General features: G+C 41.3%; 2 protein-coding genes and 1 long non-coding RNA gene across 7 annotated transcripts in view; 1 reads left to right on the top strand and 2 right to left on the bottom strand.

The window, feature by feature from the left end:
• Window positions 1–1,451, bottom strand: part of LOC116374728 (uncharacterized) — a 2,563-nt gene extending 1,112 nt beyond the window's left edge. Inside the window, exons 1-2 of the long non-coding RNA XR_004210688.1 lie at window positions 1,087–1,451; window positions 1–1,049 (exon numbers count right to left, since the gene is read on the bottom strand). The exon at window positions 1–1,049 is cut by the window's left edge and continues 1,112 nt beyond it. This is a non-coding gene — a long non-coding RNA (uncharacterized LOC116374728). The remainder of the gene's footprint in view (window positions 1,050–1,086) is intronic.
• The window catches only part of LOC109882006 (attractin), a 715,620-nt gene that overhangs the window by 466,158 nt on the left and 225,130 nt on the right, over window positions 1–24,332 (top strand). The window lies entirely within an intron of this gene.
• LOC109885697 (homeobox protein EMX1) lies at window positions 1,488–8,106 on the bottom strand. Its single transcript, XM_031829409.1, has 3 exons — window positions 7,623–8,106; window positions 4,804–4,988; window positions 1,488–1,698 (listed from the first exon to the last, which is right to left on the bottom strand). Exons 1-3 carry the CDS (start codon window positions 7,966–7,968, stop codon window positions 1,534–1,536), a joined length of 696 nt encoding a protein of 231 aa, XP_031685269.1. The 5' UTR covers window positions 7,969–8,106; the 3' UTR covers window positions 1,488–1,533.

Genomic DNA, 24,332 nt, shown 5'->3' with positions numbered 1-24,332 from the left:
TGATCATGGTGCTGGTCTTGTCTGACTAGATGATCATGGTGCTGGTCCTCTCTGACTAGATGATCATGGTACTTGTCTTGTCTGACTAGATGATCATGGTGCTGTTCCTGTCTGACTAGATGATCATGGTGCTGGTCCTCTGACTAGATGATCATGGTGCTGGTCTTGTCTGACTGGATGATCATGGTGCTGGTCCTCTCTGACTAGATGATCATGGTGCTGTCCCTGTCTGACTAGATGATCATGGTGCTGTTCCTGTCTGACTAGATGGTCATGGTGCTGGTCCTGTCTGACTAGATGATCATAGTGCTGTTCCTGTCTGACTAGATGATCATGGTGCTAGTCTTGTCTGACTAGATGATCATGGTGCTGTTCCTGTCTGACTAGATGATCATGGTGCTAGTCCTCTCTGATTAGATGATCATGGTGCTGGTCCTGTCTGAGTAGATGATCATGGTGCTGTTCCTGTCTGACTAGATGATCATGGTGCTGGTCTTGTCTGACTAGATGATCATGGTGCTGGTCCTCTCTGACTAGATGATCATGGTACTTGTCTTGTCTGACTAGATGATCATGGTGCTGTTCCTGTCTGACTAGATGATCATGGTGCTGGTCCTCTCTGACTAGATGATCATGGTGCTGGTCTTGTCTGACTAGATGATCATGGTGCTGGTCCTGTCTGACGAGATGATCATGGTGCTGTTCCTGTCTGACTAGATGATCATGGTGCTGGTCCTGTCTGACGAGATGATCATGGTGCTGGTCCTGTCTGACTAGATGATCATGGTGCTGGTCCTGTCTGACAGGACTGCTGGTCCTGTCATGAGAAGCTGTAGGAAGGAACACCACCTACATAGATCAGAGAAGCTGTAGGATGGAACACCACCTACATAGATCATAGAAGCTGTAGGATGGAACACCACCTCCATAGATCAGAGAAGCTGTAGGATGGAACACCACCTACATAGATCAGAGAAGCTGTGTAATATAGCATGAACACCTCCAATAAGAGATTAGACATGAGATCATTATGTAGGAAGGAACACCACCTCCATAGATCAGAGAAGCTGGAGGATGGAGCACCACCTACATAGATCAGAGAAGCTGGAGGATGGAGCACCACCTACATAGATCAGAGAAGCTGTAGGATGGAACACCACCTACATAGATCAGAGAAGCTGTAGGATGGAACACCACCTACAGAGATCATAGACGCTGTAGGAAGGAACACCACCTACAGAGATCATAGACGCTGTAGGAAGGAACACCACCTCCAATAAGACATCAGACATGAGATCATTATGTAGGATGGATGCAAGTCAAGTACCATAAAGTTCAGTTTTTTCTTGTAACATGTCATTATACTTCATAACTTTGCATAATAACTAGCGTTAACTTTGGTCCTCTTGTGTTCCAAAAGGGGACACAGGCCAGGGGTTGGGGGGGGCACCGGGGCGTCCGGGGGGGGCAGAGGGCCAGGGGTTGGGGGGGCACAGGGGTGTCCGGGGGGGGCAGAGGGCCATGGTTGGGGTCTTAGTCCAGTCCGACGTCGATGTCCTTGGAGCTGCCGTGCTTAGTGACAAGCCTCCATCTGTGGATGTGGTGGTTTCCTTTCTTCTTCTGATGACAGTCAGGCCCCTCCTCCTCCAGCTTCTGTCTCTTGTATTTAGTCCTCCTGTTCTGGAACCACACCTTCACCTGGGGAGGAAGACGGGGACATTAGAGACATCTATATTCTGGACCACACCTTCACCTGGGGAGGAAGACAGAGACATTAGAGACATCTATATTCTGGACCACACCTTCACCTGGGGAGGAAGACGGGGACATTAGAGACATCTATATTCTGGACCACACCTTCACCTGGGGAGGAAGACGGGGACATTAGAGACATCTCTATATTCTGGACCACACCTTCACCTGGGGAGGAAGACGGGACATTAGAGACATCTATATTCTGGACCACACCTTCACCTGGGGAGGAAGACAGGGACATTAGAGACATCTATATTCTGGACCACACCTTCACCTGGGGAGGAAGACAGGGACATTAGAGACATCTATATTCTGGACCACACCTTCACCTGGGGAGGAAGACAGAGACATTAGAGACATCTATATTCTGGACCACACCTTCACCTGGGGAGGAAGACAGGGACATTAGAGACATCTATATTCTGGACCACACCTTCACCTGGGGAGGAAGACAGGGACATTAGAGACATCTATATTCTGGACCACACCTTCACCTGGGGAGGAAGACAGAGACATTAGAGACATCTATATTCTGGACCACACCTTCACCTGGGGAGGAAGACAGAGACATTAGAGACATCTATATTCTGGACCACACCTTCACCTGGGGAGGAAGACGGGGTCATTAGAGACATCTATATTCTGGACCACACCTTCACCTGGGGAGGAAGACAGGGACATTAGAGACATCTATATTCTGGACCACACTTTCACCTGGGGAGGAAGACAGAGACATTAGAGACATCTATATTCTGGACCACACCTTCACCTGGGGAGGAAGACAGGAACATTAGAGACATCTATATTCTGGACCACACCTTCACCTGGGGAGGAAGACAGGGACATTAGAGACATCTATATTCTGGACCACACCTTCACCTGGGGAGGAAGACAGAGACATTAGAGACATCTATATTCTGGACCACACCTTCACCTGGGGAGGAAGACGGGACATTAGAGACATCTATATTCTGGACCACACCTTCACCTGGGGAGGAAGACAGAGACATTAGAGACATCTATATTCTGGACCACACCTTCACCTGGGGAGGAAGACGGGGACATTAGAGACATCTATATTCTGGACCACACCTTCACCTGGGGAGGAAGACAGAGACATTAGAGACATCTATATTCTGGACCACACCTTCACCTGGGGAGGAAGACAGGAACATTAGAGACATCTATATTCTGGACCACACCTTCACCTGGGGAGGAAGACGGGACATTAGAGACATCTATATTCTGGACCACACCTTCACCTGGGGAGGAAGACAGAGACATTAGAGACATCTATATTCTGGACCACACCTTCACCTGGGGAGGAAGACGGGGACATTAGAGACATCTATATTCTGGACCACACCTTCACCTGGGGAGGAAGACGGGACATTAGAGACATCTATATTCTGGACCACACCTTCACCTGGGGAGGAAGACAGAGACATTAGAGACATCTATATTCTGGACCACACCTTCACCTGGGGAGGAAGACAGGGACATTAGAGACATCTATATTCTGGACCACACCTTCACCTGGGGAGGAAGACAGAGACATTAGAGACATCTATATTCTGGACCACACCTTCACCTGGGGAGGAAGACAGAGACATTAGAGACATCTATATTCTGGACCACACCTTCACCTGGGGAGGAAGACAGAGAATGTTGTATTTTATTGGAGGGTTATACAAGCCCCTCTATGCCTATATAACTCTAACCTGGATACTCAATTTCAGAATTGTTTCTTGTGAAATGTACACAGAAAAGGTATAATACTAAAAAACAATGCATGACGACTGCAACAACAAGCCTCTCATACTCTGTACACAGAGCTGGTTGAATGGCTTTCCTACTCTCAACTACCAATACTGTACGCTGCATATTAGAATTGAATCAATATAATTATGTTTGGTCATGCTCTCGCAGCGATTCTGAAATATTAGTCGTCATTACAAGCAGGTGTTGTTACACATGGTCTGCCACTGCGAGGATGATCAGCTGTCCGTCCTGTCTCCCTGTAGCGCTGTCTTAGGCGTCTCACAGTACGGACATTACAGTTTATTGCCCTGGCCACATCTGCAGTCCTCATGCCTCCTTGCAGCATGCCTAAGGCACCTTCACGCAGATGAACAGGGTCTCTGGACATCTTTCTTTTAGTGTTTTTTCCAGAGTCAGTAGAAAGGCCTCTTTACAGTGTCCTACGTTTTCATAACTGTGACCTTAATTTCCTACCGTCTGTAAGCTGTTAGTGTCTTAACGACCGTTCCACAGGTGCATGTTCATTAAGTGTTTATGGTTCGTTGAACAAGCATGGGACAGTGTTTAAACCCTTTAAAATGAAGATCTGTGAAGTTATTTGGAATTTTGCGAATCATCTTTGAAAGACAGAGTCCTGAAAAAGGGACGTTTCTTTTTTTGCTGACTTTATAATAAAAACTATCGTTCCAATGAAAACGCATCAGAAATATAAACCACAGGCTTACAAGTCCTTTTCCCTTCCGGGAAGTTTATAATAAAAACTATCGTTCCACTGAAAACACATCAGAAATATAAACCACAGGCTTACAAGTCCTTTTCCCTTCCCTTTTACCTGATTATGATTTAGTCAAATGATTCACTGAGCTTGACAATAAATTGTAATAGTCCAATTTTCTATCATAGGCCCTTATCGCTAACAGTTGGCTAATTTCAACATAAAAATATGTGTCAATATTTGTCCTACTTAGGCTTGCAAGGAAAAGCTAATGATTTTCAGTAGACCTAATAATGAATATGCCTAATGTTTTCAATAGCCTAATAATAGGCTATTGACTCGTATTTTGAAAAAACCTACAATCATATTCTTTATTTACAACACATTTAATTAAAAGGTCTTCAAGATATTATTATATTATTTATTTCAATTAAAAGCAGTCCTCCTGACATGAATTTATCAACTCCGAATGACTTTGGGTTGGAATTTATTAAATGAATTTATATAGGCCTATTCCTGAACTGTGTGCCATATATATATTTCATATAGGGTATTTTAGTAGTGTATCTCACCTGTGTTTCAGACAGACTGAGACTGTTGGCCAGCTGTTTCCTCTCGGCTCCTACTATGTAATGATTATTCTCGAACGCCCGCTCAAGCCGCAGGAGCTGCGACGGGGAGAAGGCGGTGCGGATGCGCTTGGGTTTTCGGGCGAATGGGCGGTGGAGTAGCAGGCTTTCTTGGGAAACATCGTTTCCTGGGGGCAGAGAGAGAGAGGGTTTCCACTAGTTACCACATCCACAAAGTCAAAATGGGCTATATCGTGTATGACTTTGTGGCTGTGGTAACTAGTGATGACCGAGACGGAGAGAGAGGGAGAATCACACTGCGGTTTAGATTGAGTGAGTTTGGTGTTTAGCATTATTTTTAATGCTCTTAATGTTGAATGTAATTACCTGTACATCGTTACAACACTGTATATATACATAACATGACATTTGTAATGTCTTTATTATTTTGGAACTTCTGTGAGTGTAATGTTTACTGTTAATTTGTATTGTTTATTTCACTTTTGTATATTACCTCACTTGCTTTGGCAATGTTAACATGTGTTTCCCATGCCAATAAAACCCCTTGAATTGAATTGATTGAAGCAATTAGAACACAGAGCAACACCAGGAGCGTGTTGCTCTGCAACGAGGTGGAAAAGAACACAGCACAAGGCAGAGAGGGATCTTAGGCTAATTCAAATGAATATTTGCCCTTTTGGTTTGAGGCTAGTTTATAAACTCTTTCTGTAGTTTGAAGTAGTCTATGAATACTTTATACAACTCTTCTGCTGAGTCCATATCGACGTAGGGATCAATTTAAACTGTCAATTTGATATCGTTCCAAATAAGACTGTGTGACAATGATTTTTAATAATTTAACAATATTATTAGTCTACTTTATATTGAGAATAATGACATTAATCTTTCATCATAAATGAAAATTAGGCCAATACGTTAATTATTATAAACATATTAAATTAATCGAGTCTACTGATGCATATAAACCATATATTTGCTCTACAGATTGCCTGTGGCCCGGTGTGTGCCGGGAAAACCTTTCCAGTCGTGGGGAAATAGACTGGTTATGTTTGCGCTCCATTAATCTGGACCCTAGTAGCCTAAACTTTGAATACAAAATGACAGACTCCTACATATTCTATCATAGCCTAAATCACATTTAATTGTATTAGGCTATGATACATGCATAATGTTGTAGAAATACAGTGATATCAACATTGTAATGCAAACTGAAGTTTCTGACACGCCATCACATTTTCCAAATGGATTGATTTTGATGTTTAGGATATATTTTTTTAATGCTCTTAATTTTGAATGTAATTACCTGTCACCTTAATGAAATATGTGCTCTGCTTAGAACGGATATTTGATGCACCACAAGTGCACGCCCAACGTGTGCCAAAACGAGGTAACAGGAGATGAGACGGTCAATGACACAATTTACCTTCACTTTGTCATGTCGAGTTCCATATTAATACCCATCAGCAATTTGATGTGTTCTGCAGACTGAACAAATATTTCTCGTTTCGTTTTTAAAGTTGGATTGCATTATAAAGCTTAAGGCGCGTTAGTACCATGTAGGCAACGTTACGACCATACAGTGCATTCAGAAAGTATACAGACCCCTGGACTTTCCCACATTTTGTTACATTACAAGCCTTATTCTGAAACTGATTAAATCAGGGTTTTTTCCTGATCAATATCCCATAATGACAAACATTTCTCAAAACGGTTCTTGCTTTGTCATTATGTGGGCTGCATTATGGGCTATTGTGTGTAGATTGCCGAGGAAAAAAAATATTTCATCCATTTTTAGAATAAGGCTGTAATGTAACAAAATGTTGAAAAGGTCAAGGAGTCTACATACTTTCCGAGGGCCCTGTGTGTACCGCCCCAACATCTGCATTGAAAAGAACTTGTAAGAGCATACAGCCTATATAGCCTCGCTGAAGGCCATTTAACAGATATTCATTCAAATGTCACAACCTCATCGTTCCATACCTCTTATTTCTCCTGTTGTAACCGTTTATGTGTTCATTTGTTGCTAGGATGACAATATAGGCTGAAATGGCCCAAGGCAGGGAGTTCAACTGGCAACATAAACATCCCCACTATCTGATTGACGCTTTTCCCTTTACCAAAGTGTAGCCAATGGGGGGGAATGGAACGTGGAAATGTTTTCCATAAGTACTCTATCTCATACCCACTCTAGTGGAAATGTTTTCGATAAGTACTCTATCTCATACCCACTCTAGTGGAAATGTTTTCCATAAGTACTCTATCTCATATCCAATCAAGTGGAAATGTTTTCGATAAGTACTCTATCTCATATCCAATCTAGTGGAAATGTTTTCCATAAGTACTCTATCTCATATCCAATCTAGTGGAAATGTTTTCCATAAGTACTCTATCTCATACCCACTCTAGGTATTGTTTATGTTCACCTGTGGCTGAAAAAGGTGAGTTATAAAGGCTATGCATCGTAGTCCCATTTCACCACAATAATTTTGTAATAAAGCCAAACATTAACTGATGATTAACATACATGAAAATGAATGATTAATCCCGCCATTATTGCAGCCTAATTGTTGTCAATCTGTTAAAGATGTTAAATTGAAATCTCTGCAGTGTAGGTCACAGTTTAGTCCTTATTGTCAAAAGTACAAGCAAACCAGCCAGAGGCATTCATTTATCCATTAACCTGGAACTTGATTTGCTTGACATTAGCTATAATTATTGATAGGCCTAAGTATTAAGACTGAGAAATTATTCAATTTAATTTTCAACACACACACACTCTCTCTCTCTTTCCAATCCTTTACCTTGAAATCTGTATCCGAATAACCTGTTTCGTAAATCCCATGGGTAGAAGTTGAGAGGGTCTCGGTGTTGTGTCCCAAAGAAGTGTGAAGGGTGTTGTAGGTGGCCCCCTCCTAGCTGGTGGGGGTTCATGGTCAGCCCAGGGTGGTTGACCGAATCATGGAACACCAGCTCCGGGTTCTGATACAGAGACCTGCCGTTGGGACTCTGGTACCCGCTCGTGAAAGCGTCAGTGGTGTTTGAATAAGTCAGGGCCGTCGGTCGGATGGGATCTTCCGTGGTTTGAGAGTTTTCTTTGGCCACCAATGATTCTATCATAAAACAACGTTTACTCACCGACGAAAACATCTTCCTTACTTCAGGTAGTGAAATCCAGAAATCCAGTCAAAATGGTTCCCTCAAAAAGTCATAGTGAGCATCAACGGTTACGGTAGAGCCCCCGGACCGACGTTCTGAGCGGGAACCTCGAACGGGAGGTGAGATCCATGCACGCGCACCGGGCGGACACGAGGACAAATCAACGTTCTGGAACCGAGAGGACTGAGATGTGCGCAAGCGCAGCAATGGTATTCTAGATTGCGCTGATTGGAAGAGTACACCTGTCAATGAGTTCTCTCATGTACCCGGGGTGTGGATTTAGCAGAAGCAGGAATAGAGTTATAGACGTCGTAAAGCAGCTCATATAGCAACAATAGCTTCATATGAAACCAAATAGCCTAGTCGTGTTTCCTCTGCTGATTTTTTGGCTCATTCTGCAAATATAACACCAGTTAAAACCTTCCGGTTGAATATACACTCACATTTCTTGTCCTGAATATAGCCTATCACACCAAATTAATGTATAATGAAACCAGTGTTGTTTAGCCTACACGTTTGAGGATGACAATACTTGATCCATTAAAGCGTAGCCTATAAAATCAATAATATGCTTATTAAAAATATGTCAAAGCCTCAATGTCGTAGTGTCTAGGTGTCCTCCTGTCTCCTCAGACCTCTAGGTTTCCTCCTGTCTCCTCAGACCTCTAGGTTTCCTCCTGTCTCCTCAGACCTGTAGGTTTCCTCCTGTCTCCTCAGACCTGTAGGTTTCCTCCTGTCTCCTCAGACCTCTAGGTTTCCTCCGGTCTCCTGTTTCCTCAGACCTCTAGGTTTCCTCCTGTCTCCTCAGACCTCTAGGTTTCCTCCGGTCTCCTCAGACCTCTATGTTCCTCCTGTCCCCTCAGACCTCTAGGTTTCCTCCTGTCTCCTGTCTCCTCAGACCTCTAGGTTTCCTCCTCCTCCTCAGACCTCTATTTTTCCTCCTGTCTCCTCAGACCTCTAGGTTTCCTCCTGTCTCCTCAGACCTGTAGGTTTCCTCCTGTCTCCTCAGACCTGTAGGTTTCCTCCTGTCTCCTGTTTCCTCAAACCTCTAGGTTTCCTCCTGTCTCCTCAGACCTCTAAGTTTCCTCCTGTCTCCTCAGACCTGTAGGTTTCCTCCAGTCTCCTCAGACCCTCTAGGTTTCCTCCTGTCTCATCAGACCTCTAGGTTTCCTCCTGTCTCCTCAGACCTCTAGGTTTCCTCCTGTCTCCTCAGACCTCTATGTTTCCTCCTGTCTCCTCAAACCTCTAGGTTTCCTCCTGTCTCCTCAGACCTCTAGGTTTCCTCCTGTCTCCTCAGACCTCTAGGTTTCTTCCTGTCTCCTCAGACCTCTAGGTTTCCTCCTGTCTCCTCAGACCCTCTAGGTTTCCTCCTGTCTCGTCAGACCTCTAGGTTTCCTCCTGTCTCGTCAGACCTCTAGGTTTCCTCCTGTCTCGTCAGACCTCTAGGTTTCCTCCTGTCTCCTCAGACCCTTCCCCACGCCTAGACCGCTGACAGGGAATGCCTGTGGTTTCTGAAGAGAGATCTGTCAACATGATGTTCCCATCTTGTTGTGAGGTTATTACTTCTAATTACTATGACTGTATGTTGTTATTATGTCTTATTAATATCCCAATGCTCCAGGTTAGTGATTGGGGACACTGCCCTGTGCAGGGTGCCGTCTTTCAGATGGGACGTTAAACGGGTGTCCTGACTCTCTGAGGTCATTAAAGATCCCATGGCACTTATCGTAAGAGTAGGGGTGTTAACCCCGGTGTCCTGGCTAAATTCCCAATCTGGCCCTCAAACCATCACGGTCACCTAATAATCCCCAGTTTACAATTGGTTCATTAATCCCCCTCCTCTCCCCTGTAACTATTCCCCAGGTCGTTGCTGCAAATGAGAATGTGTTCTCAGTCAACTTACCTGGTAAAATAAAGGTAAAATAACATTTTTTTAAATGTTGTCATTACTTCTAATTACTATGACTGTAGTAATTACTATGACAGACGTCCAGGCCCGTGGATAAATTAAGACTAATTTGGAAATCGTAACAGCGTGATAATGAGGCATAATGCAGAAAATGAAAATATAATCCTCATAGCAGATAGACTGCCTATAGTATACATATTCTTTGCAATACGATACCTCTTATATCGCCAGGCAAGTGTGATCAAACGTACATCCTTTAGTGGGGTGCAGGGCCGAAAAATGTTGTTAATGGCCTGACGAAGATTGAAACCTGGTTTGTTTGGGAATAGATGTAGGCCTATGAGTGCTTATATCGCCCTCATTCATTTAATAACATTACCTTTCTACCGCTTATATCGCCCTCATTCATTTAACAACATTACCTTTCTACCGCTTATATCGCCCTCATTCATTTAACAACATTACCTTTCTACAGCTTATATCGCCCTCATTCATTTAACAACATTACCTTTCTACAGCTTATATCGCCCTCATTCATTTAATAACATTACCTTTCTACCGCTTATATCGCCCTCATTCATTTAACAACATTACCTTTCTACAGCTTATATCACCCTCATTCATTTAACAACATTACCTTTCTACAGCTTATATCGCCCTCATTCATTTAACAACATTACCTTTCTACAGCTTATATCGCCCTCATTCATTTAACAACATTACCTTTCTACCGCTTATATCGCCCTCATTCATTTAACAACATTACCTTTCTACAGCTTATATCGCCCTCATTCATTTAACAACATTACCTTTCTACAGCTTATATCGCCCTCATTCATTTAACAACATTACCTTTCTACCGCTTATATCGCCCTCATTCATTTAACAACATTACCTTTCTACAGCTTATATCGCCCTCATTCATTTAACATGACCTAATAGCTCAAATACGTGAATTCTAACCTCCATCGGACAGGTAAGAGTTGATCAAGTAGGCGAGCAGGCCTTAAAATGGACCGTCATAGGAATATATAGCTGAGATTGAGTTTGCGATTTTTTAAATTAATAGATCTATAGCTAATTACTTTAATGTGTCATAATTATCATAATTAAATTAGAAGTATGAGTACCTACAGTGTTATTGTGAAACCTCATATTCAACAACGGATAGGCTAATAAGACAAATTTATAAAAAATAAATAAAAGGGACCCTCATTTTCACACATTTTTGTTCACTCTTTATTGTCGTTATTGCTCTACATGTGCATCTGGTGTAGGCTATTTTATGGAACTGACATTAACACGCTTCTTTCGGAGAAAGAAACATAGATTGGCCTACCTTCAGAATTTATATATTTTTTTCTATAGGGTTATACTTTTATTTGATTTCAGATGGCTATGGTTATTGGGGATGCCAGGGCACGAATATAGTCAAATAGGCCGTAGATTAATTTGAGATTGTATCGAAATTCAAGCCTCGATGAACTCAGACATGCATACCATTGCAGTCACCGCGGAAGGTTAAAGTGTAGGTTAGGCTACTCTCATGTGTTTAATAAGAAACTATAACGCGTCTCGGCTGATAATATATTAACTATTAACTGTTGTTTCAGGAGAGACATTTCAATCACTAATGCCAGTGGCTGTAGTCACAACACATGGAGGTCCGTTTAGTACTACAGCTGTTGAGCTCTGCGCTATACGGACTGACAATTTATTGGAATTCTGGTCATGAATAATTTCGTAATTTCCCAAGATATTACAGAATTCGCGGGCAGTTTGTGGTGTCTTCCTCCAAGGACCTACATAGCCTATGGGTTTTAGCTTTCATGATGTTGCACTATTAACTTGTAATAGCAAGTTAATAAGTGTCCCCCAAAATATGCTCTAATGCTCAGAGCGGGACATTAGAAAATTATTACCGATGGAACGATGCTGTAGAACAACATTTTCATTGGCTGTTAAGAGCCTAAATGCTTTTAAACACAGCCATTGAGTTTAAAGCCAGACTCGCTAAGTCTCATTAACATAATTTGTGATGATGAACAATCTAACTGTAGGGGCCACAAAACAAACCCAAACATCATGTAAACAAACCCAGGCAAGATGTCATAATGTGCTGTATCTGAGAGTTTTCAAACTGCTGCTGGGCCAGCCACACTTCCATCCGACCTGGTCTCAGAGAATGTCGTATTATTCTGTAAGTAAATCCGAGAACACTCCAGTTAGTATGATATGTTTTAATTTGTGGCTGTCCATCACCCATTTCGTATGATATGTTACAAATTACAATTCGTATTATATATTGTAAATTTGTAAAATGTACAACATGTTACGAATTTGTAAATGTGTTATATGTTACGAATTTGTAAAATGGTTGATATGTCATGAAATAGCTAAACGAATGATATGTTGCGAATTCTAACTAAGTAGCTAACTTTAGGGGTAGGGGCAGGGTTAGGTTAAAGGGTTAAGGTTAGGATTAATGTTAGGTGAAGGGTTAGCTTACAGGGTTAAGGTTAGGGTTTGGGCGAAGGGTTAGCTAACATGCTATATAGTTGCAAAGTAGCTTAAAAGTAGTAAGTCGTTGAAAAGTTTCTAATTAGCTATAATGCTTAAGTTCTCCGTGATGAGATTCGAACTCGCAACCTTTTGAGTTGCTAGACGTTTCACATTATACGCCCACCCATTTATACCCCCACCCATCCACCCCGACCAACCACCCTTAAGTAACCACCTGTCTTACGTAACCATACCAAATGTAACATATCATACTAAATGGAGTGTCTCGGATTGAAGTACAGAATAATACGAAATGCTCTGATACCAGGCTGTTCGATCAGTCAGTATCAGATAGCTGGGGTTCTCGTTTAATTGTATATTACAACAAGCATGCATTTACTAGACTGTATAAACATCATAAGTTACAAGTGGAGTCAGCTATGAACGATAAAGGAGTAAAATGGCATTCTAATTTACATGAACAAGTTCAACAATATAGGCCTCCTACTGCGGTGCAACGTAGCTGATTTGACAAGTTCAACAATATAGGCCTCCTACTGCGGTGCAACGTAGCTGATTTGACAAGTTCAACAATATAGGCCTCCTACTGCGGTGCAACGTAGGTGATTTGACAAGTTCAACAATATATGCCTCCTACTGCGGTGCAACGTAGCTGATTTGACAAGTTCAATAATATAGGCCTCCTACTGCGGTAAAACGTAGCACCATTATCTGCATAATCTCTTGCAGTGCAAACACTTGCCTACAAAAGTCAACCCTCAAAAGGTTGCAATAGTACACTCCACACCCAAGAGGAAAACAATTAGCCAGCCAGCAACTCTGGTAAAGTTAGCAAAAGCATGAATGATTTTTTGGCTGTAGGTTAATCACCCACCGGTAGGCTATGCACATTTGCAAGCAAGGACTGTGTGTATCTATCTGTTTTCTAGCTAGCTAAATTAACTAACTAGCTAGCTACGCTACACAAAAGTATGTGGACACCTGCTCGCCGTACATCTCATTCCAAAGTCATGGGCATTAATATGGAGTTGAATCCCCCTTACTACTAGAGCAGCCTCCACTCTTCTGGGAAGGCTTTCCACTAGATGTTGGAACATTGCTGCTATAACAGCCTCCACTCTTCTGGGAAGGCTTTCCACTAGATGTTGGAACATTGCTGCTATAACAGCCTCCACTCTTCTAGGAAGGCTTTCCACTAGATGTTGGAACATTGCTGCTATAACAGCCTCCACTCTTCTGGGAAGGCTTTCCACTAGATGTTGGAACATTGCTGCTATAACAGCCTCCACTCTTCTAGGAAGGCTTTCCACTAGATATTGGAACATTGCTGCGGGGACTTGCATCCATTCAGCCACAAGTGCCGGGCACTGATGTTGGGCGATTGTGTCTGGCCACCAGTCGGCATTCCAATTCATCCCAAAGGTGGTCGATGGGGTTGAGGCTCTGTGCAGGCTAGTCAAGTTCTTCCACACCGATTTCTTCGAACTGTTGCCACAAAGTTGGAAGCACAGAATTTTCTAGAATTTCATTGTATGCTGTCGCGTTAAGATTTACCTCCCCTGGAACTAAGGGGACTAGCCCGAACCATGAAAAACAGCCCCAGACCATTATTCCTCCTCCGCCAAACTTTACAGTCGGCACTATGCATTCTGGTATGCAACGTTCTCCTGGCATCCACCAAACCCAGATTGGTCCGTCTGACTGACAGATGGTGAAGCGTGATTCATCCCTCCAGAAAACGCATTTCCACTGTTCCAGAGTCTAATGGCGGCGAGGTTTACACCACTCCAGCCGACGCTTGGCATTGCCTATGGTGATCTTAGTCTTGTGTGCGGCTGCTCGGGCCATGGAAACCCATTTCATGAAGCTCCTGACGAACAGTTCTTGTGCTGACTTAGCTTCCAGAAGCAGCTTGGAACTCGGTAGTGAGTGTTGAACCTGAGGACAGACCATTTTTACACGCTTCAGCACATGGTGGTCCTGTTCTGTGAGCTTGTGTGGCCTACCACTTCGTGGTTGAGCTGTTGTTGCTCCTAGACGTTTCCACTTCACAATAACAGAATTTACAGTTGACTGCGGCAGCTCTAGAAGGGCAGAAAGGTGACATCCTGTAACGGTACCACATTGAAAGTCACTGAGCTCTTCAGTAAGTCCATTCTACTGCCAATGTCTGTCTATGGAGATTGCATGGCTGTGTGCTCGATTGTATACACCTGTCAGCAACGGATGTGGCTGAAATAGCCCAATCCACTAATTTGAAGGGGTGTCCTCATACTTTTGCAGATATAGTGTAGCTTGCTTCACTTACCAGTAGACAGAGTTGGCCGTTTGTATTGGGAGGGATATGGCTAGATATGTGATGTTGGTGTGTTGTTTGTATTGAGAGGGATATAGCTAGATATGTGTTGTTGATGTGTTGTTTGTACTGGGAGGGATATAGCTAGATATGTGATGTTGATGTGTTGTTTGTACTGAGAGGGATATAGCTAGATATGTGTTGTTGGTTGTGTTGTTCTTAACTGACTTGCCTAGTTAAATAAAGGTCAAATAAAAGAAAAAATATAGCTAGATATGTGTTGTTGATGTGTTGTTTGTATTGAGAGGGATATAGCTAGATATGTGTTGTTGATGTGTTGTTGATGTGTTGTTTGTATTGAGAGGGATATAGCTAGATATGTGTTGTTGATGTGTTGTTTGTATTGAGAGGGATATAGCTAGATATGTGTTGTTGATGTGTTGTTTGTATTGAGAGGGATATAGCTAGATATGTGTTGTTGATGTGTTGTTGATGTGTTGTTTGTATTGAGAGGGATATAGCTAGATATGTGTTGTTGATGTGTTGTTTGTATTGAGAGGGATATAGCTAGATATGTGTTGTTGATGTGTTGTTTGTATTGAGAGGGATATAGCTAGATATGTGTTGTTGATGTGTTGTTGATGTGTTGTTTGTATTGAGAGGGATATAGCTAGATATGTGTTGTTGATGTGTTGTTTGTATTGAGAGGGATATAGCTAGATATGTGCTGTTGATGTGTTGTTGATGTGTTGTTTGTATTGAGAGGGATATAGCTAGATATGTGCTGTTGATGTGTTGTTGATGTGTTGTTTGTATTGAGAGGGATATAGCTAGATATGTGTTGTTGATGTGTTGTTTGTATTGAGAGGGATATAGCTAGATATGTGTTGTTGATGTGTTGTTTGTATTGAGAGGGATATAGCTAGATATGTGTTGTTGATGTGTTGTTGATGTGTTGTTTGTATTGAGAGGGATATAGCTAGATATGTGTTGTTGATGTGTTGTTTGTATTGAGAGGGATATAGCTAGATATGTGTTGTTGATGTGTTGTTTGTATTGAGAGGGATATAGCTAGATATGTGTTGTTGATGTGTTGTTTGTATTGAGAGGGATATAGCTAGACATGTGTTGTTGATGTGTTGTTTGTATTGAGAGGGATATAGCTAGACATGTGTTGTTGATGTGTTGCTGCAGTATTGATGAATCGTGCACGGGGCCTATGCGTCATAATGACCTGGAGAAATCTGACCTTCAATTTGTAAACAAAGCTGATGTACTTATAATGAGTAAAACCTTCATTTGTATCACTTTGATTTGGGGACTGATTCTGGCTTTAAACACAGTTATTGGGTTTACAAGGGTCTTGTTTCAGGCAGATATTAGTTGCATGATAAATTCATAAATAAAGACTCAGAAGAAGGCCCAGTGACGCCGAAACGTCGGTGGTGTAAATTACTGGGAGCTTGTATATAGAGTGTGGGACTCCCTTTATTGAATACAAAAAAACATTCCTATAGGGCTTACCTATCTTTAAATGAATCGGAAAGTCATTAGGATTTGATTTGATTTAATCATTATAATAAAGCATACATTATAGTATGACAATTAAAAAAGAAATGTTTTAACAAAATATGACAAACTAAATTCATACAAAATCCAGTAGATAGTTTCATAAATAGGTCGGTGCCCATTTATGAATTTGGTGCATTGTTTTCTTGCCTGGATTCAAGTCCACGTTAACATTAGTAGGCACAAATTAAATCAAACTTCATTTACAGAGGCATATACACCTCTCTTTTTAGTTAGCCAGAAATCATTAGGTTATATTTGAGTCAGAACGACTATGCAGATTGAATGTCATCAACAGTGTTCAAATCTATTAATTAGGCACAATAATTAAAATAATCAATATCAACAGTATTTTATATATCGACATTAGGTTGTGCTGAAGAGATAATCACTCTGTTTTATATAATGCTGTCAACGCAGGACATATCGGCCTGACACAGGAAACGAACGCATACAGTGAAACATGACAACAGTCGGTCCAACGCTACGTGCAGGGCACGTCTCCATGCGGGGTCCTATTCTTCTAAGACTTCATCAACTCAGCCAAAGAAAGTCAGATAAAATGCAGACAATCTATACTTTCATATTTTATTAACCAGTTAAAGACTGAAACCAAACTCGTGTTGAGACGGATCCGCGATCAGTTTAATAGAGGCTAAAGTGAAATGATTAACGTGTTGTGTTCTGTCTACTGACCAGAACAAGCTGAAGTTAATTGATGGCAGATCTACATGACGTTAGAGACACAAGCTCCACACATTAACATGGGAAAACGATGCTACATAGACTAACAGGAATTCAAAACCTCAAATAACTTTTGTTGTATCCCTTAGGCTTGGTTGTTTCATATGTGATGCCTGTTGCCGCTCCGAGTGCTAGGTTAACAAATTTGAATGGCAGTTCACTTGCTGTTATGGTTTTGACTGCCCTCTAGTGGCGGGTTTGGAGACCTAGATCAGTGGGCTACTCTTTATGGTAGGCCTAGTCCATACTGCTACTACATAATGAAACGGTATCTTAGATAATGAGATGGTATCTTAGTTAAATAAACAGTAACTTTGGTAATGAGACAGTATCTTAGATAATGAAACAGGATATTAGATAATGAAACGGTATCTTAGATAATGAGACAGTATCTTAGATAATGAGATGGTATCTTAGTTAAATAAACAGTATCTTAGATAATGAGATGGTATCTTAGTTAAATAAACAGTATCTTAGATCATGAGATGGTATCTTAGTTAAATAAACAGTATCTTAGATCATCACACGGTATCTTAGATAATGAGACTGGATATTAGATAATGGGCAGTACCTTTGGTAATGAGACAGTATCTTAGATAATGAAACAGGATATTAGATAATGAAACGGTATCTTAGATAATGAGACAGGATCTTAGGTAATGAGACAGTATCTTAGATAATGAGACAGTATCTTAGATAATGCGACAGGATATTAGATAATGAGACAGGATATTAGATAATGACACAGGAGCTTACAAAATGTGACGGTATCTTTTATAATGAGACAGTATCTTAGATAATGAGACAGGATCTTAGATAATGAGACAGGATCTTAGATAATGAGACAGGATCTTAGATAGAGGCAGGATCTTAGATAATGAGCAGGATCTTAGATAATGAGACAGTATCTTAGATAATGAGACAGGATCTTAGATAATGAGACAGTATCTTAGATAATGAGATAGGATCTTAGATAATGAGTCAGTATCTTAGATAGAGGCAGGATCTTAGATAATGAGACAGTATCTTAGATAGAGGCAGGATCTTAGATAATGAGACAGTATCTTAGATAGAGGCAGGATCTTAGATAATGAGACAGGATCTTAGATAATGAGACAGTATCTTAGATAGAGGCAGGATCTTAGATAATGAGACAGGATCTTAGATAGAGGCAGGATCTTAGATAATGACATCAGAAAGTGTGAGGAAAGATGAACATCAATGTTTGTCATGTGATATTGAAGTTGGCCACAAGGTGTCACCTTCCTTCCTTCATGTTTCCATGGAGAAATCACTGATCTGACAAGGGGTTGATTGGTGAAAACAAAATGAAATCATGCCAAAGCCATTGCCTTCTCCCATCCAATTACATCCAGAATGAAGTGATGAATTCATGAAATGGAATATGAAAGCAGAGGTGTCATGCCCATAGGGGGCATAGCATAGGGGGCATAGCATAGGGGGCATAGCATAGGGGCATAGCATAGGGGCATAGCATAGGGGCATAGCATAGGGGGCATAGCATAGGGGCATAGCATAAGGGGCATAGCATAGGGGGCATAGCATAGGGGGCATAGCATAGGGGCATAGCATAGGGGCATGTGGGGCGGCAGGTATCCTATTGGTTAGGGCGTTGGGCCAGTAACTGAAAGGTTTCTGGATCAAATAACAGAGCTGACAAGGTAAAAATCTGTCGTTCTGCCCCTGAACAAGGCAGTTAACCCACTGTTCCTAGGCCGTCATTGTAAATAATAATTTGTTCTTAACTGACTTTCCTAGTTAAACAAAGGTTCAATATATATATTTTAAAATGTGCCCCCTTCATATTTGTCATGTTTAAAAAGAAATAATAATGTTTTGTATTTTTGTTGTTATTTCTCTGTAATGCTATTCTCCCACCAGCCATTTTAGGAGGTTGGCTTTATCTAGCACAGATAGGTTCCCAATCTCCCATACTCATAACTAGCTACCAAGAAGCCATTTCAGGCTATCAATCAAGTTAAGAGTAGCTAATTTCTCTATCTTAGCTGATATAATTATTGGTAGACTTTTGAAAAACAATCAATATCTACATGCACTGAATAAGACTCACATTCCTTTCACTCTTTTACCCAGATTTAGCAGAGACGCAGAGAAGCATATATATTTTCTTTAGGAAAGAACCACCAGTCAGTAGGATACAGACCGATCAATAGGAATGCTTAGATATGCAGAAAATGGACATCTTTTTTTTACGTAGAAGTATCCCTTTATTGTCGTATCCGAATACAAGTTAGAAATGGCAGATTTGGGCACTGATAAACGCCCATATTGGAATATAGTGGCTGTCCAGTAGCATACTATACATCAGGTCAGGCTGTCCAGTAATACATCAGGTCAGGCTGTCCAGTAACACATCAGGTCAGGCTGTCCAGTAATACATCAGGTCAGGCTGTCCAGTAACATGCTATACATCAGGTCAGAATGTCCAGTAATACATCAGGTCAGGCTGTCCAGTAACATGTTATACATCAGGTCTGGCTGCCCAGTAATACATCAGGACATGGCTGTCCAGTAATACATCAGGTCAGGCTGTCCAGTAATACATCAGGTCAGGCTGTCCAGTAACATGCTATACATCAGGTCAAGCTGTTCAGTAATACATCAGGTCAGGCTGTCCAGTAACACATCAGGTCAGGCTGTCCAGTAATACATCAGATCAGGCTGTCCAGTAACATACTATACATCAGGTCAGGCTGTCCAGTAATACATCAGGTCAGGCTGTCCAGTAACATGCTATACATCAGGTCAGGCTGTCCAGTAATACATCAGGTCAGGCTGTCCAGTAATACATCAGGTCAGGCTGTCCAGTAACATGCTATACATCAGGTCAGAATGTCCAGTAATACATCAGGTCAGGCTGTCCAGTAACACATCAGGTCAGGCTGTCCAGTAATACATCAGGTCAGGCTGTCCAGTAACATGCTATACATCAGGTCAGGCTGTCCAGTAACATGCTATACATCAGGCTCTGGTTCTGTGCTTCACATCTCTGTTTGGGGCTTTGACTGACAGCTGTTCTGAACTTGAGCACCACCTGACAGGAAGTTTCCCCCATCCCTCCAGGTAATTGGGAAACTTTAGCAAATGTGTTGTTGTCTGAGTGAGAGAAAAGCTGTAAATGAAGAGGACTTGATGTGTATATTTTGAAAGATGAGATGCTGAAGAGTATAATAAATACTGCTTTGCTGTTACACACCCGGGAATCCAAATGTGTACTTCACATTTCCAAATCATAATATTAATTCCATATGAAGTGTCAACGTTTGATGTACAGTTATCTACAGATTGAACCTGTGTTTGTTTACTGTGAAGAACATTCTCCATGACACACGCACCTGAATGCACTCCTTTCTCTGCCCACCAAAATGATCCGTCTCCCTGAATTGCATTGTGAAAGCCTAACGCTGTAAGATCATATTTTTGAACTTTGCTCGTCATGTTGGCAATAGAACAAGCTTTGAAATGATGCCACCTGACCCAGATTGAGATTTATAATGGACAATTCATGGATTGCGTAAACAACAACAATAATTGTGTGATTGTGGGCATGCAAGGTTGTGTTCCAAACAAAACAACTATAGGTGTTCTTGATCTAGTTCCTCAACAACACAGCTAGGAGAGATCATCAAAGTACCTTATCGTTGAAGACTCTTCTTTGGGTCAAAAAAAGTGCATTGAAATGAGTTATGAACTGTGAACATTTTGGAGAGGTGTGTCCCCACTTGGTGACACCAGTTAGTCCTCTCACTCAAACCCTTGTCATTTCTTTGTCTTAAGTTGCACCTACCTAACATTTCCCAGGAATAGTCTTATGTTACTTAATGCATCCAGAGTATTTTCAGATTTCATTATCAACAAATGTGGCGAAAAGTACAGTAAATTTAAAATGCACATAGAATCAACAGCTTGGATTCAGTCGTGTAAATTTAACTGTTGTGAACTCATCTTTGGGTCTAATAACTTTCCCATTATCTCCAAACTGTTCTCTTTCAATTGCTACCATGGTAATGCTGTTCATATTTCCTCTGTAAGAAACATTTCAATTTAGCCCCCTTTCCATTACAGGCCAATTTAGCCCTATCCATACAGGCCAATTTAGCCCCCTATCCATACAGGCCAATTTAGCCCTATCCATATAGGCCGATTTAGCCATATCCATACAGGCCAATTTAGCCCTATCCATATAGGCCAATTTAGCCCTATCCATATAGGCCAATTTAGCCCTATCCATATAGGCCAATTTAGCCCTATCCATATAGACCAATTTAGCCCTATCCATAAAGACCAATTTACCCCTATCCATACAGGCCCATTTAGCCCTATCCATACTGGCCATACAGGCCAATTTAGCCCTATCCATGCTGGCCATACAGGCCAATTTAGCCATATCCATACAGGCCAATTTAGCCCTATCCATACAGGCCAATTTACCCCTATCCATACAGGCCAATTTAGCCCCCTATCCATACAGGCCAATTTAGCCCCCTATCCATACAGACCAATTTAGCCCTATCCATACAGGCCAATTTAGCCCCCTATCCATACAGGCCAATTTAGCCCTATCCATATAGGCCAATTTAGCCCTATCCATACAGGCCAATTTAGCCCTATCCATATAGGCCAATTTAGCCCTATCCATATAGGCCAATTTAGCCCTATCCATATAGGCCAATTTAGCCCTATCCATATAGGCCAATTTATCCCTATCCATACAGGCCAATTTATCCCTATCCATATAGACCAATTTAGCCCTATCCATAAAGACCTATTTAGCCCCCTATCCATACAGGCCAATTTAGCCCTATCCATATAGACCAATTTAGCCCTATCCATAAAGACCAATTTAGCCCTATCCATACAGGCCAATTTAGCCCTATACATACAGGCTAATTCCCACAAGTGTAAAGGCATAAGCATAATGAGTTTGGCTCTAGATTGCAGGAAAAAGCTGTTTCAGGTATTTTAACAACTTAAATTCTCCAACTTTCCATCCTCACTGTAGTCGTGCTCCCTCCGAGTTTTGGGTTGCATGACACCCAGGTAAAGAACGATGCATTATACTCAAATTCAAATCCTTTGAATTGGCCAAAAACATTGGCTTCCACAGTCTATATATTAGACAAAGCATTACAATGAATTGGGTTAATATATGAGGCCTAAATCTACGAAGAACATTTGTTTGAAAATGTCTTTAAAATAATGTGTCTGGGCATACAAGTGTATTCGTTGGAGAAGCACACATGCATGGGTTTAGTATAGGCCGTTATTTTCATGTGAATATGTCAGTTGTCTTTACATAATGTCAAATTTACATTAAGTTTACATTTTCATTTTATTATTGGTCTTAAGGCAGTATCATATTGAAAGAGGCTCAAAGTGTTCCTATTCTGGCAATAGAAATACGTTAAAAACACGTTAAAAATGACAACTACTTCCACAAAAAGCTGTTAATGTGTAGTTTACGATGCGCCATTATCCTGCATTCTATACATACATACACATAAAATAGAATGACATCATTGATAGTCACTTGGCATCTTCAGTTAGCACCGTCGTACTGGTGAATTTTAATGTGAGTTGTGAATCACAGCAAACATCGAAAGCCCTGGTGAAAGAGCGGACAATCATTCAGTAGCCATGGCGAGAGGACGCGATCCGAGCCTCGGTCCCAGGCCGTGTGTGACCCGCTCACACCTCCACATCCACTCATTAATTAATCAACTAATTGGCGGTTTGTTTCGCATTAGCTCTGTGTGTTCAGCTAATCTATTCCACCTGGAAATGTTCACCCCGTCAGAAGTAGAAGGGTTCCACCTGCATGAGAAACTAAACGTTTATCCCGCAACCTCTATGGCTCAGCTCCACCACTCCACTTGGTGCCTGAATACAGCCGGGTAATGAATATGCTACATGTTTGTTACGCTGTTAAATGTTGAGCAGTTAAGAATGTCAGTTCCCACAGATGATGTGAGTTATGGATGTATTAAAAAGGTTTAAGCTCATTGTCAATGGTAAAAAAAAAACAACGATGACAGTGACATAATATATATGCAAACCTCAGTCTCTGCTGCCACTGCGCCGCCGGCCTTTTTTGTTTGATTTACTTAACCCTTATTTTACCAGGTAAATTGACTGAGAACACATTCTCATTTACAGCAACGACCTGGAGAATAGTTACAGGGGAGATGAGGGGGGATGAATGAGCCAATTGGAAACTCTCCATCCATTCAATCCGTTGTTTGTTTTTGGCGCTTGACCTGCTACCTCACTGTCGGTGTTCTGCCTATGAATAGTACTGAGGACTGGAAGGATGCTACTTCCTGCAGGAGAAAGAGAGAGACGCATAGAAATGATGTTCGGGTCGTTCTCCAAACTGGCGGTTTAAAGCGACTCTCCCCTTGTGGTCCCCGTACCACGCCTTGGCCACGTGTTAAATGTCTTTGTGCGTCCCCGAAATGAAACCTTTGACAATGACACAAAGGACTACCTCTACTTCAAACGATTGTAATGGAAGTTAATGACTATTAGATGGAGTGGAAGCCCCTTTGCTCCACAAATAAAATGCAAATGAGGGAGGACTTTTTATTTTATTTTATTTTTTTTACAATCGTCCACCATAAAACATGTCTTTGTTCAAACGTACTTTCCTATTCGACCTCGGAACAGCATTTAGTACCTTCCCCCCTTCAAAGCCTAGACATTAGACTTATACAATACGTCTTCATGTCTACTGATGGGATGTATTATTTGGATGTAAATAAGTAGTTCATCTTCATATGTCCAAAGGATTGGTTACCCTCAAATCAAGTTCATTCACCTTTCAACAGTGCACGAGTATTTAACATCACAAAACAATACATGCAGGGTCCTACAAATAAAGACATCTGGAAATATTACAACGAGCAATGTCAGAGTCCCAAATATTAATATATATGTATATAATGATGTGTATAGACATTATGGGCAGTATATGTATATAACATTTGTGTACAGCTGTAGTTATATAAGATGAACCATGACTAGAATACAGTATATACATATGAAGTGGACAACAGTAGTTATATAGGATGAACCATGACTAGAATACAGTATAGACATATGAAGTGGACAACAGTAGTTATAGTGGATGAACTAGAATACAGTATATACATATGAAGTGGACAACAGGATGAACCATGACTAGAATACAGTATATACATATGAAGTGGACAACAGGATGAACCATGACTAGAATACAGTATATACATATGAAGTGGACAACAGGATGAACCA

This window comes from Oncorhynchus kisutch, linkage group LG7, assembly GCF_002021735.2.
Source record: "Oncorhynchus kisutch isolate 150728-3 linkage group LG7, Okis_V2, whole genome shotgun sequence".
Lineage (NCBI taxonomy): Eukaryota > Metazoa > Chordata > Actinopteri > Salmoniformes > Salmonidae > Oncorhynchus > Oncorhynchus kisutch.
This window is presented reverse-complemented; position numbering and strand designations above follow the sequence as displayed.